Source organism: Schistocerca cancellata, chromosome 9 (assembly GCF_023864275.1).
Source record: "Schistocerca cancellata isolate TAMUIC-IGC-003103 chromosome 9, iqSchCanc2.1, whole genome shotgun sequence".
Taxonomy (NCBI): domain Eukaryota; kingdom Metazoa; phylum Arthropoda; class Insecta; order Orthoptera; family Acrididae; genus Schistocerca; species Schistocerca cancellata.
The window spans coordinates 57273536-57289085 of NC_064634.1; the positions used below are offsets into that span (position 1 = coordinate 57273536).

The window sequence follows — 15550 nt, forward strand, 5'->3', positions numbered from 1 at the left end:
TAGGCCACGTGAGTCCAGGATCCAACCCAATCGCTGACACACCATATGTTTCAGCAGCCTACAAAGAAGGTTGCTGAGGCCGATGGGCCGTTAGCTATCCACATCAAGCGGGCTTTTACCATGATTGATCACCTGAATGATGGTGCTCTCCCGCCATTGCTATATGAAGACGCCATCGCACCAGATCCAGTTGAAGATGACGAGATGTCGCTGGTAGTCAGATGAGAGATCATCTGACTGTTGATATGATCTGGCCCAGGAGCTGTGTTAGGGCAATATCCAAGGGCTCCCACGCTGTAATGGGATGTAGTGAATGCCACGTGAGGGTGCTAAAGGCTGGAGGGGGGGGGGGGGGTAATTCTCCGACGCAGAGGCTAGAGCATAGTGCTCAGCAAAGTGCTCGGCAGTCGCGCTGGTGTCGGTAGGTAACGAGCTAGTTATGTTAAAACCAGAAACACCTGTTGGGGACTGGTACCCTAAAATACGTTTTATCTTTGCCCAGACTGGGGAAGATGACTTATGGCACAAATCTCTCTCAAATTCCTACTTCTGTCGTTTGATAAGCTGGCCAATGGGGGCACAGAGCCATTTAAAGGTTATGAGGTGCTCCATGGAAGTGTGCGCCTTAGAGCTCGCCAAAGCTGCATAATTGCTTCAGCGACTTCCAGCAATCACCAAGGGACTGCCTCTGGCCAGTGACAGACTAAAGTTAGAAATCGTATTTTCTGCTACAGAAACGGTTGTTGTTGTCACCTTCTTAATCATCACATCAATGTTACCGTGTGGGGGAGATTCAGCGGTGACAGCAGATATGAAAGTTCCCCAGTCCCCCTTGTTCATAGCCCATCTGGGCAGGTGTCTGTGCGACTGACGCTGGGTCAGTGACAGGAAGATGGGGAAGTGGGCACTACCAGACAGGTCGTCAAGTGCTCTCCAGTGGATAGATGGGGAAGTCCTGGGTTACAAATAGATAGATCAATGGCCAAGTAACTACCATGAGCCACACTGAAACGTGAGGTGGCCCCAGTATTTAAGAGGCAGAGGTAGAATTGCGACAGTAAAATTATGACATCTCTGCCTCGACCAGTAAGCATGGTACCATGTTGGCTTAAAATCTCCCAGAAGTAGGAGAGGTTTATGGAGTTGATCAATCAGTGCAGTTAATACATTCAGGGATACTGCACCATCTGGAGGAAGATACACAGTGCAGACAGTTATTTCCTGCGTCGTTGTTATTCTGGCAGCCCCAACTTCAAGAAGAGTTTGAAGGGGCATAGTTTCACTACAGACTGAATTTAGGACATAAACGCAAACTCCACCTGGCATTCGATTATAGACGCTACAGTTCCTGTAGTGTCCTTAATAGCCACAGAGGGCAGGGGTCTGCATTGCTGGGAACCAGGTTTCCTGGAGGGCAATGCAAAAAGCAGGTGTAAAGCTTGATAGTTGCTGTAGCTCAGCCAGGCAGTGGAAAAAACCGTCGAAATTCAACTGGAGGATGATGTCATCGTGAGACTGGGAAGGCATGGAACATTCAATGAGGTAGTTTACGCCTCAGGGTCACCTCATGCCACTGACATTCTGCCTGAGCAGTCTATATCCATTGTGTCTGAGGGTCTGGCGAGATCTAGATCTCCACCTCATCTAGAGACACAGAGCTTGTAGGTAGCGGTGGTGTGGTCTTGGGGACCTTCCTTTTGGATTTCTCTCGCTTCTTCTTGGGTTGCCCTGGCTGGGAGAACTTCACTGATTCAGTGCTGCTTTTTGGGCTCTTCAGCCACTGGCGGGTGTTATCTTTCCCACCAGCAGAAACCTGAGAAGGGAGTAACCCAAGGAACCCCTTACTAGTCAGAGGAGCCAAAGATAGGCTTCTCTGGCTCAGAAGTGAGGACATATCCCTGATGGTTGGGGGCGGGGGTGGGGAGGGGTTGCTCCCAAAGTAGTTGGAGTAGGAGGAATTGGGAGGGAAGTACCTCCCACCATCAAGGGAGCAGGTGTAGTCTTCTGGTTCTGAGGGGCGACAGGAATGCGAGGAACGGATGGGGCGACAAGTGTTCTCGTAGCAGTGGCGTAAGAGAAGGTCATAGCCACGAGATTTAGGCGCTCACATTTCCTCTTATCTCAGTGAATGCCAGTCGGTCCAGGGTCTTATATTCCATGATTTTCCTCTCATTCTGTAAAATCCTGCACCTGGCGTGCAAGGCGGTATGATGCTCTCTGCAGTTGACACAGATAGGAGGCGGGGCACATGGAGTATTGGGATGTGATTGCCGTCCACAATATCTACATGTGACGCTGGATGTATGGCAGGAAGACATAGGGCCTAACTTCCAGCACTTAAAGCACTGCATCGGGAGAGGAATATATGGCTTGACCTCATAGTGGCAGACCATCACCTTGACCACCTCAGGCGATATGTCACCCTCAAAGGCCAAGATGGAGGAACCAGTGGCAACCTGATTATCCCTCAGACCCCGATGGACGCCACAGACGGAATGAACACCTCGCTGCTCTAAATTGGCGCGCAGCTCGTCGTCAGTCTGCAGAAGAAGGTCCCTGTAGAATATAATACCTTGGACCATATTTAAACTCTTATGGGACGTGATGGTAACAGAAACATCCCCCAACTTGTCACAAGCTAGTAATTCCCGTGACTGGGCAGAGGATGCTGTTTTTATCAAGACTGACCCCAAGACCATTTTGGACAAGCCCTCCATCTCCCCAAACTTGTCCTCCAAATGCTCCGCAAGAAAACAAGGCTTCACAGACATGAAGGATTCCCACTCAACTCTCGTACATACGAGGTACCAGGGCAAGTAAGCTTTGCTGCCATCCTCGGCCTGGCGACCCTCCAAGGTGTGGCCAGGGAGGGGAACGATTTGGGAGTCATATTTCTTAGCATTGAAGTTAGACTGCTGGTGGCGGACCACTAGCAAGAGATGATGTATTATGCTTTATGGCGTGTCATCTGCCCTGATGCCACCCACTCCGACCAGGGCCCCTCTCCATGGGCGCCACCCAACGTCAGCAAGGGCCACCTGGCAGGATGGCCATTGCTGGGAGTCCTGATGCCCTTGGGAGATGGGCATCTACTCCACGGCATACCTGGGGAGTTAACAGCACAGACATCAGCAGAGCGATCCGTATGTTGTCAAGGGGCTACAACCAACAGGGTACATGGTAGCCCCACCCCGACAGACTGGCTACCATGCTGGGTATCAGTTGCAAAGAATTTCATGGTCCTCGTCGGCACAGAAAACTGAACTGCATATTGGGTGGAGGAAAACGCACCCAGGAAGGTGTCCTCACTCAAGGGATGGAGAATGAGTGGGACTGCAATGCCACAACGAGAAAGGGGGATAAAGATCTCAATGCCCAATGGAAAAGATGCAGTATGTAAAGGCGTCCTTCCCCAGTTGGATCGCTCTTCATAAAAATTTTGAAAAATGGAGGTCAGACCCTACAGAGGACCATCGCATAAAGACGAAAAGGTGTGAGACTCCTTTCAGTCGCCTCTTACGAAAGGCAGGAATACCTCGGGCCTATTCTAACCCCTGAGCCCGTAGGGGGGACCGCACACCGGTTGCTGTCCTTTAATTGTTCCTCAACACTCCCTCTACAACTGTTCCAAATTCAATGCAGTATTTCTGGGACACCCAGTATACAGAAACTGCTGACAAGGACATTCAATCCAGCAAACAGTGTCGACAGTGTGACTGCTGGCATGAGTGTATAATGAGCGAATTTGGAATTTTCAGTGAGGCAACGCTTTTTCGAGCAACGGTGGATAGGAAAAGCGGTACAAACAGTGAACAGTTAGCCATGAATTGTGTGCTCATTATACATATTTGAGTAACAATGGGTAGTCAACAGAAGATTTCCTTTTCATTAATAATATTGATAAGGGCAGTGTTGGTACGGATCTCATTAACAAATTGGGATTGAATAACAGAAGTCAAGCTATAGGCGCAGTGGCGGACGAACACTAAGATATGAACGTCGGCACTGTATCATGAGAAACATTACTGGACAATACTCGTGATAAGAATTTAAAAAGGACGACGTGCCATGGAAATTTTTGCAGAATCTTAGCAAAAATCTTTAATATGATAAAATAGACAATATTAAAATTTTAACAGGAGACTTGAAAATACTAACAAAAACTAGGTGATACTAATGAAGAACTAAGTCCAAATTTGAAGAAAAATGGCTAAGAATGGAAAACAGATTTGAAAGAACGTTTGATCAAATGTGGCAGATCTTCATATAGGATGCAGGATTAGTTCAGTGTAGCAAATCTCCCAACTTGCAACTGTATGAGTTCATTCACAGACTCCAGACATATTGTTAACGGGCAGAAGCAAATTTAACTGTAATACTGACCCAAGTAAAGTCGTTGTTGGGAACTTTGTTGGATAGTGCAGTGATGAATGACTAGGTAGTTTGCGCATATAATGCATGCGCACGAAATAAAAAACGGTTACTAAAGAAGTATTGGACGTGAAACAATAACACGATTTAGAAAAAATGAAAGAATTTGAATAAACAATGAAGAATGTGAAAATATGCAACTCGGCTGATATTGTGAATGTAATCAGACAGGAAACTGAAGCACTAAGGCAAGATAATTGAATTGGAGGTTGTTATACAAATATTATTGTTGATGAAATGCTTGGTCAAGGAAGTTTAAAGAATTACATCCAGTTGATTTTATCAAATAATTTGAATTGCTTTCGCATAAATACAAAGTGAATCAGAGAGAATGGATATTTTTGTGCGACACGTGAGTGCAGTTGCTGGAACATGGGGAAATCCTTAGTCCAATCAATACACGACTCTTCTAGACTGTGAAAATGCGTTTCTCCTCAAGTGCTGATAGTGAGACAAACAACGAAGCATCAAAGAAAAACTATCTTCAATGAACGATTACAACTGGCACAGAGTCAATACCTTTCTTCGTAAGCACCTGGAACGGAATACTTTCGATGACGTCATCAGTGACTAATCACAATTTTGATCCAGCATTTACCGTGGAAAGTAAGAAAACAGATGGTCTCTCTAGCATTTGATGGTTTCGGTGAGCTCTTACGAGCTGTTGACCGTTTAGAGGAGATTGACAATGTAGGAGCACCCGGCGAATCACAACGTGGCACCCCACACATCGCGATTGACATTTTCAGCACACAACAAAGACTATCACTTTAGAAATGACGAGATGAACAATTATTTGGCAGATAGAACTAGCAGGTGGTCCAGGATGGAGGATTTCAGGATCATTCACCGCTCTGAGATACGCATGGCGGACACTGAAAACTAGTGAGGGCCGGTAAACTGCGAGGGCATGCTGAAATTTGTGCCTCCGAATATTTTATGTGAAAATTCTTAAACCTGTTTAAATAAGACATAGGTTATGAGTATTCTACATATTTTTCATGTATACATATCTGCAGCCATCTGCCGCTCGAGGGCTTCGGAGTATAGCGTGTAATTTGTAGTGCGTAACGTGAATAGGTCTGTGCTTGAGAAACATGCTATAATCTAGTTTCGAATTCGAGAGAGGGGGGAGGGGGAGGGGAAGGGGAAGGGACCGGGCGGTTTCGAATTCGAAGAAGTATTCCAGACGAGGAGCACACACTGCATAAGCAAGACAATGCCGGAATACACTGTGAAGGTAACACCGGAGTACCGCAGGGAAGTGTGATAGGACCGTTGCTGTTTCCAATACACATAAATGATCTGGTAGAAAGCGTCGAATGCTGTTTAAGGCTATTCGCAGATGATTCAGTTGTCTATACCAAAGTAGTAACGCCAGAAGATAGTAAGAATTTGCAGGACGACCTGCAGAGAATTTATGAATGATACAAAATCTGGCAGTTGACCCTGAAAGTAAATGTAACATAATGCGCATACATAGGAAAATAAATCCACTAGTGTACAGCTGCACTATTTATGACAAACAGCTGGAGAAAGCGTCTGCTGTAAAATATCTAGGCGTAGCTATCCAGAGCGACCTGAAGTGGAGTGACCATATCAAACTGATAGTGGGAAAAGCGGACTCAGATTCATCGGAAGAATCTTAAGGAAATGTAACTTATCCACGAAAGAAGTGGCTTAGGCGCTTGTTCGCCCGATTTTTCAGTATTGTTCACCTATCTGGGATCCTTATCAGGTATGACAGAAAGAAGGTACAACGAAGAGCGGCGCGTTTCGTCACGGTATCGTTTAGCTGGCGAGAGAGCGTTACGGGGACGCTAAACAAACTGCACTGGCAGACGTTACGAGAGAGGCGTTGTGCATCACGGGGATGATTTACTTCTGAAATTTCAGGACACCACTTTTCAGGAGGAGTCTGACAACATATTACTTCACATCAACAAAATCACCATAAACTGCTTTCATTCTCTGATGAATCTCCTTTGGGGTGAACTTCTGCTGTCAAGAATTCAATGACTGCACATAGCTTAAATCGCATCGACCGACCGTCTGTGCGGGGTTCCATATTTCACACTGTAACAGCACTACCGTTCAACGCTAAGGCTTCCCGCCAACTGGAGCTGTAGAGAAGAGGCTGCGGAACAAGCCAGTACTTGCCGCATAACAAGAAGAACAGAAGACAAACGTGTTAGATCCCAAGAAACAGGTATGTACCTGTTAGGTCAAGATTGTGAATCAGTATATTTGGGGATTAGTGTAATGGGAAAAAGAGCTGGGAGTTTTCTTGCAGAAGACAGGAGACTCAAATCAACAGAGACAGAAATTAAAGCTGCATGCGAGATCATTGGGACAAAACTCAGTATCAGCGATGTGCAAAAAACTAACTGGATCCTTCTGTCATCAAGCTCTACCCGTGATGCAACTAAAAACTTTCGAGAAAACCTCGTGTCACTTGTATGTGAGCTCTCCAGCCACACTCCAACCATCAGAGGACACTTTAATAATACAACATTCATTTGGGATACTTACAGTTTTGTTAGTGGCGGGCGTGAGAAGATATACTGTGAAACAATTAGACTTCACCTCTTTCAGGATGTCCTCATCCACACTGGTATCAGTGATCTCGGCACAGTTTTAGTAAAAATGCGTACTGAAGCGCAAAGGGCAACTAAAAGTAGTAGAAAGTTTTATATGTTCAGTAAGCTAGCTAAAAAGGTGTAGTGTCAATCTAAATGAGGAACGTGAAACTTAGCTTAGGAAAGAGGCATGTAGAGGAAGTAAGGCTTAAATTTGAAAGATTAATATACCATTCAATGGACAGATATGTAAGCAGCAGAAGGCACTTACATGGTATGCAGTCACTGTAAAGAAAAACTACTGCATAACAGGGGTAAAACAGAACACAGGATTATAGATAAAAAGACACTGCCTTGGAGCGCTTTTGGCTCTTAAGACACCACTGCGTGATACCTTCAAGACTACCATAGCAGAATATTGTAGAATGATCTTTCACGTTACCCCAAAGAAATCCTGGTATATCTAAGGGCTGTTAGTGGCACCAGAGTTAGTATCCAGTCACTAACAGATGAGACGGGAATTTAAATTGAGTGTCGCAAAGCAAGAACAGAAATACTTTACTCCGTTTTCAAGTGTTCCTTTACAAGGGAAAACTCAGGATAATTGTCCCAATTCAATCTTTTGCCACTGAAGATGTGTGAAAGAAGTATCAGTGGGAGTGGCGTTGGGAAATAGCTGAAGTCATCAAAACTGAACAAGGATCAAGGGCCTTATTCTTTATGGAGGTGTTGCAGGAAACGTACAAGATGTTAAAACCCCTAGCGTTCAACAGATAACTTGTGGCTCGTGACGTCTCACGGAGGAAAAGCTACCACCATGGCCGATTTGTTATTAAGACATAAGTGAAGAGGCAAAGTAGTCAACCAATGAGTTTTATGAAACGTTTTATTAACGAATCTGCCAACATTTACAGTACATAAGTTTGGCCAAATGTGTATACTGCAACTGCTGACTGACTTGTTAATAAACGCATCACGAAATGTTAGAAATGTTTCTGACTAACTATCAATAAAATGTTGAAACAGAAAAAAAACTGAGTATATTTTAATTTTTTTATTAAGGACCAATTGTTTTGGAGACTTATTTGCACAGTGAGAAATTTTCCCATCCTTTAAGTTATTGACCTCTATCTATACTACTTCGTATTCCTTAAGGAAATCGAGTAGTATTGTCTTGAATTTACTCACAGTTTCAAACCTTCACGAACCTTTTTCTTGCTGACAACCAAAATGAAATGGAAAAAGTTTATCGCTTTCTGCAGTTCCTCAGTTAAGTAAAATTGCCGCATCCAGCTTGACTTTTGAATTTACTATCTCTTTTCTACAAACTGTTTTCGCGACAGACTTTGCAGACAATATTCACATTTGTCATTGATTGTAGAAGCAAAATTATTTTTTGTGTAACTCACACTTCACTTCACTGGATGAAGTCAAACATTGATATGTGTGAAAACTAAACTGCGGGGCGAAATTCGTTAGAGATATAGGTAACGTCTGAGTGGAAGTACGTGTGGAGTATATTAAATATACGTGACATGTGCTTATGTGGGCAAGGCCAAAGAATCTCTTCCTGAACCCCAGGATAGATTTCAATCGAACTTTGAACATATATTACTTACTAACTGGAAACACGTAATGTGGGAGCAAGAACCAATAACACAGAATTGGGGTAGGCGTGAGAACATGGAGAAACAATGTGGGGAGGACGAGATGGACCGAGGGGAGTGCGGTATCAGATGGGCAGAGAGGGGCAGGGGAAGATGGGAAGAGTGGGGGTGGAGGAAGTGGCCAGAGAGATGAAGCTGTACGGAGAGAGGAAGGAGGAGCTGCTAATAGAATTGGGGCAAATACTTACCCAGGCAACGTTGGGTACTCAGTACGTTATGTATTTAAGAAGTTGTGGCTTGAGATAATAAGAGTTATAGTTTTGCACTATCTGCTTCAGAGAGCTGCTGTGTACAGCTTGTGCCAGTGTCGTTATCAAGGCGGTGACTAAGTAAGGTGCGAAGAACAGTGCGAAATTTAGAACTTGAACTCTGTGGACTATCGATCAACACTATCACTCGAGAAAATGTAAGCTGCAGTGCCAGTCCTGATTGTGAACACTTCTAAAGTCAGTAATTGACGACGCAGTGAACATTCATATCTCAAGATAAAAACCAGTTAGTCGCATCGCGCCAAAGGCAGTAAGTAATCAGTCTGGCAACCAAATAAATCTAACAGCAATACGTACAGAGTATTGACCTCTCTCCCCACGGTAACAGATTTCTAGGGCCATTACTTGCGACTGTACAGGTTGCGGCTGTGTGCACGCTGATAAAACGTAAAAGGCATTGAATGGAAAGAATGACAACGTGGAGCTCTGTGGCAGATGGCAAACTGCGCGTTTTCTGCGACTGACCTATAGCGATGCCTGCGAAAGCAGGTGTCCAGATTCGAATTTCAGATTTGCCACTTTAAAGTTATCACTAATGAGAAGGTAATTCTTGCTCATAATACTGTACACCTACATAACATGTTCCCAGAGGTTTAACAGTATTTAAAATACTGACTCGCTGAAATTTAATGCTGGTGTAAGTTAGCCTCGAATTTGAATTACGTGCTTCGCTAGTTGGGAGTTTTTAAATTAACTTAGAATCTATGTCAAACACCATAAAAAATGATCTTTTCGTGGCCGTGTCCTCTTATCACCCGTGCTATAGGGATAGCGTCTATGACTAATAATCAAGTCGACCTGGTTGCTTGGTTCGAATCTCGTCACTGCTAAAATTTTGAAAAAAATCATCAGCAATTACGGCTCAATATTTCCAGTGTAAGAAGTCACCACGGTCTGCCAACGGCTTTGTCAAAATTGCCGGAGAAGCGAGCAGAGGTTCAGGGCACTTTTGTCCCTGCGCAGTGCATTTCCCCTAAAACACCAAGAATCAGCAATGATCAACAGCATGAGGATGCTGAAAGCAATCGAAACCACCACATTAAAGACATGATTTGCTCTTAAAGGACGTATGTCGGCTAACTGGAAGGTATCTTTGTAGTATCTCCAATGGCAAAAGATTCCGGATTAGTACTCTGTTAGGTAACTGCCAAGACGGAGGTGACTACGAGAAAAAAACCTGGAATAGTAGCGAAAGTATGACGTTCTACGGGTCGGGGCGTGGAGTATCAAATGTTTGAACCGGATTGGTAAGCTAGAAAATCTGAAAACGCAAAGGATCAATCTAGATGTAGTAGTGGTCAGTGAGGTGAAATGGAAAGACGGCCAGGTTTCCTGGTCGGATGAGCATAGGTTGTGTTACTGTGTTCAGTGATAGGGTTGTTCTGATCAGAATCGACAGCAAACCAACACCGACAACGATGATTCAAGTATACAAGCAGACGACGGAAGCAGGAGAGAACGAGGACACGGAACGTGTTATTCAGTACACAGAGGAGAAATGAGAACCTAATAGTCATAGGAGATTGGAATGCGGTTGCAGGGGAGGGAACAGAATAAAAGGTTACGGGAGAACTTGGGCGTGCTAGTAGGAGAGAGAGGACCTAGTAATAGCGAATAAGCTCTTCAGGAATCACAGGTGGTAAACCTAGGGCCAGGAGATACGGGAAAATTCCAGTTAGATTACATCATGGTCAGACAGAGATTCAGCAATCAGATATTAGATTGTAAGGCGCATCATGGAGCAGATGTAGACTCAGATCACAATTTACTAATGATGGGGAGTAGGCTGAAGATTTTAGAGTCTAGTCAGGAAGAATCAATGGGCAAATCAATGGGCAAATCAGTGGGATATGGAGATTCTAAGGAATCAAGAGAGACTAGTTCGCTGTGGCTATAGACAACGATAATGAATAGCCCAGCTGGCAGCTGAGTTTGAAAGGAATGAGTTTCTCTCTAAAAAGCCAGTAACAGGAGACACACTGTACTTTATCACCGAAATGAAGTACAAAAATGTTCAAGGGAATCCAGGAATACAGAAACGTAAGTCACTTAGGAATCAAATAAAGTGCAGGGAAGCTAAGGGGGTTGACTTCATGAAAACAGTATACAGGAATATCTTAAAGCCATTCGTGCCTGGACGTATAAAACGAAAATGGAAGACATGGAACAGTAAATTATTTTCTGTTTTAGGGGAAAGAAATTCTTTTGTTTTTTAAATGTTACCTTTGTTGCCTTTTGGCAAACAGGTCAATTTGATTACGAATATCTATCCCAAATTGTCGGAAATGCCATGCTTTCAGGGAGTCCTTTTAAAATTGTACTCTGATAATCCGTTTGAGTCTGATGTCCAGCCGAAAATGACTTCTGACCCACGACAGATCATGTACATAGTTACATCTTTAAACTGAACGGATCAAGATAGAAATGGTAGTAGTTGATGAGTTCACTTGTATAATATCACCAGTAAATAATATTGTTTGACGTGTTTACCTCTGTCGACTTGTGATTGTTTTGTTCAGGGAACTAATGTGTATGAAACCGTAACGATAGCGATGCTTGAAATTTGTGGTACGATATACGACAATTCTCCTAATAGCGAACCAAGGATATTCGAACGTGTTGTTGTTGTTGTCGTCGTCTTCAGTCCTGAGACTGGTTTGATGCAGCTTTCCATGCTTTTCTATCCTGTGCAAGCTTCTTCATCTCCCAGTATTTACTGCAACCTACATACTTCTGAATCTGCTTAGTGTATTCATCTCTTGGTCTCACTCTACGATTTTTACCCTCCACACTGCCCTCCAATACTAAAATGGTGATTCCTTGATGCCTCAGAACATGTCCTTCAAATTGACCCCTTCTTCTGGTCAAGTTGTGCCACAAATTTCTCTTCCACAATTCTATTAAGTACCTCCTCGTTATGTCATCTACCCATCTAATCTTCAGCATTCTTCTGTAGCACCACATTTCGAAAGCTTTTATTCTCTTCTTGTCCAAACTATTTATCGTCCCTATTTCACTTCCATACATGGCTACACTGCATACAAATACTTTCAGAAACGACTTCCTGACAAATCTGTATGCGATGATAAATTTCTCTTCAGAAACGCTTTCTTTGCCATTGCCAGTCTACATTTTATATCCTCTCTACTTCGACCATCATCAGTTATTTTGCTCCCTAAACAGCAAAACTCCTTTACTACTTTAAGCGTCTCATTTCCTAATCCAATCCCCGCAGCATCAACCGACTTAATTCGACTACATTCCATTATCCTCGTTTTGCTTTCGTTGATGTTCATCTTATATCCTCCTTTCAAGAGACTGTCCATCCCGTTCAACTGCTCTTCCAAGTCCTTTGCTGTCTCTGAGAGAATTACAATGTCATCGGCGACCCTGAACGTTCTTTTTTCTCCATGGATTTTAATACCTACTCCGAATATTTCCTTTTGTTTCCTTCACTGCTTGCTCAATATACAGACTGAATAACATCGGGGAGAGGTTACAACCCTATCTAACTCCCTTCCCAACCACTGCTCCCTTTCATGCCCCTCGACTCTTATAACTGCCATCTGGTTTCTGTAGAAATTGTAAATAGCCTTTCGCTCCCTGTATTTTACCCCTGCCACCTTTAGAATTTGAAAGAGAGTATTCCAGTCAACATTGTCAAAAGCTTTCTCTAGGTCTACGAATGCTAGAAACGTAGCTTTGCCTTTCCTTAATCTTTCTTCTAAAATAAGTCGTAAAGTCAGTATTGCCTCACGTGTTCCAACATTTCTACGGAATCCAAACTGATCTTCCCCGAGGTCGGCTTCTACCAGATTTTCCATTCGTCTGTAAAGAATTCGCGTTAGTATTTTGCAGCTGTGACTTATTAAACTGATAGTTCGGTAATTTTCACATCTGTCAACACCTGCTTTCTTTGGGATTGGAATTATATTCTTCTGGGAGTGAGGGTATTTCGCTTGTCTCATACATCTTGCTCAGCAGATGGTATAGTGGTTAGGACTGGCTCTCCCACGGCCGTCAGTCGTTCTAATGGAATGTTCTCTACTCCGGGGACCTTGTTTCGACTCAGGTCTTTCAATGCTCTGTCAAACTCTTCACGCAGTATCGCGTCTCCCATTATATCTTCATCTACATCCTCTTCAATTTCCATAATATTGTCCACAAGTACATCGCCCTTGTATAGACCCTCTATATAGCCCTTCCACCTTTCTGCTTTCCCTTCGTTGCTTAGAACTGGGTTTCCATCTGAGCTCTTGATGTTCATACAAGTGGTTCTCTTATCTCCAAAAGTCTCTTTAATTTTCCTGTAGGCAGTATCTATCTTCCCCCTAGTGAGATAAGCCTCTACATCCTTACATTTGTCCTCTAGCCATCCCTGCTTAGCCATTTTGCACTTCCTGTCGATCTCATTTTTGAGACGTTTGTATTCGTTTTTGCCTGCTTCATTTACTGCATTTTTATATTTTCTCCTTTCATCAATTAAATTCAATATTTCTTCTGTTACCCAAGGATTTCTACTACCCCTCATCTTTTTACCTACTTGATCCTCTGCCGCCTTCAATACTTCATCCCTCAGAGCTACCCATTCTTCTTCTACTGTATTTCTTTCCCCATTCTTCCCTTATGCTCTCCCTGAAACTCTGTACAACCTCTGGCTTAGTCAGTTTATCCAGGTCCCATTTCCTTAAATTCCCACCTTTTTGCATTTTATTCAGTTTTCATCTACAGTTCATAACGAATAGAATATCGTCAGAGTCCACACCTGCCCCTGGGAATATTGAACGTACATAACCCTATCGAGGGTGAAGAAATTATTTTACTGAAATAGAGTTGGGCGTTACTGAACTTTACCGTTTGTCGTGTGTATTCAGGCATAAAACGCGTCGTAACTGGCCAAGGTCGTCACAGAAATAAAGAAAAATCAGTGGAGACGGTGGTCCACAGATCATGTCAACATTTGTGCAAAACGCACACATTGTGCATGGATATCAGGTTGGTGGCATAACCATTTTGACGCGGCTCTTCGATAAATCGAATAGGTATCTCAACAACATAGAAGAGTACAGAGTGGCAGAGACGATGTTTAGCAACCTGCTGAAGCTGAAACTTTAAAGTGAAATTATACTGTGCAGCAAATGCTGTACACTTGTAAACGCAACTTTTGAAATGCCCACCATGTCTCTTCTAGTTGGCATCTGTTCTCTTTGTGGTTAGTAGCGAAGCGCTTGAGAATGGAACACCATGTAGTCATAGTGAAGACTTCACAAATGTGGTGAATGTTGTGCAAAGACCATTTTCAAACTTTGTAGAACGAAACAACTGTGATGAGAATGTTTGCTAAATTTGAGAAAATCGTTTCGGCTGTGGACAAATTCTCGAGGCTTTCTCGTGTAAGTCTTTATGCGGGAACATCTCCGTCGTGAGTGATGATGTAATTAAGTCCTGTGACATCTATTCGCCCACTTGAACCAGCAAGCAACGACTTTTGAAAGATGAGCTGCGTCGTTCTGCCTACAAAACCAAACTGACAAGAACTGAAGCCAAACGATCACAAAAAGCCACGAGCATTTGCTAACAGGGCGCTTGCGAAACAAAGAGCGGACAACCATTTCAACATGAAGATGTTCACTGACGAGGCACCTTTTCTGTTGAATAGCTTCGCGTACTAGCAAAATCGCTGAATAATTGTGGAGAATCCCCTGTATCGTTAACGAGTGATTGTGCGGTGTGGCATTTGGGCTGAGCTGCTCCTTGGGCCGTTCTTTTTCGAAGATGGCGCCGGAAACCCATTAATAGTAGCGGTGAGCGCTGTCGCAGTGTGTTAAGAGTGCTTCTGAAATCTGAAATGGATCGTGCGAATGCTGACGAAGTTCGGTTTCAAGAACATGGGGGCAACCTGTCACGTCTGTTACAACTGTGGACTTGTTGACTGCCTGTGAGATTCCTCACAACGCTGACGAATTTACCACCCAGATCTTGTGAAATGATACTAAGTAACTGCAGTCCCTGAGGACGTTCAAATCTCTTGTGTACGCCAACAAACCACGATCACTTCCAGGGCTCAACACCGAGATTAAGCTTGTTATTTCAGAATTAGAGGTACAAGCATGTAAAAAAAATTATGGATAATTTCATCGAAATTATTAGTGTGCCTGCAAACTCAGAGGCCATTTGAGGAATATATTTCGTACATACCCACAGGTAGCATACAACGTAATATTTAATTTACTAAATTTCATCAAAAATATCTAATTATGCACTCTAATGTTGCGTCCTTTGGGGGATACACTTTACACTAAGCTCAGTGGACCGCTACGTACCTGTGTGGCCAGGTAGCCAGAGAGGGAGTTCTTGAAGAGCGACATGACCACGTCCACCGCCGAGGGGGCGTTGATGTAGTGGATCGCCAGCGTCCTCAGGGGGTACGCCTCCTGCAACATTCCGATCACCACCGTTGGCTGTTTTCTGTACGACCGTCACCGCAACCATCTGTTATGCAGCTATGGTGTGTAATGTAACGCCACCAATCATGTTTTTGACTTTTAGACTACTTGTTTAATTGGTGATTTTCAATGAGACGAACTGAATCGTCTCAAACTGT

The 15550-nt window shown here is 43.6% G+C and overlaps 1 protein-coding gene across 1 annotated transcript in view; it reads right to left on the reverse strand.

Annotated features, from left to right (window-relative positions):
• LOC126101015 (alpha-tocopherol transfer protein-like) overlaps positions 1-15550 on the reverse strand; it is a 164459-nt gene that overhangs the window by 45845 nt on the left and 103064 nt on the right. The window contains exon 5 of the mRNA XM_049911683.1: positions 15270-15380. Within this exon, the coding sequence (XP_049767640.1) occupies positions 15270-15380 (111 nt within the window). The remainder of the gene's footprint in view (positions 1-15269; positions 15381-15550) is intronic.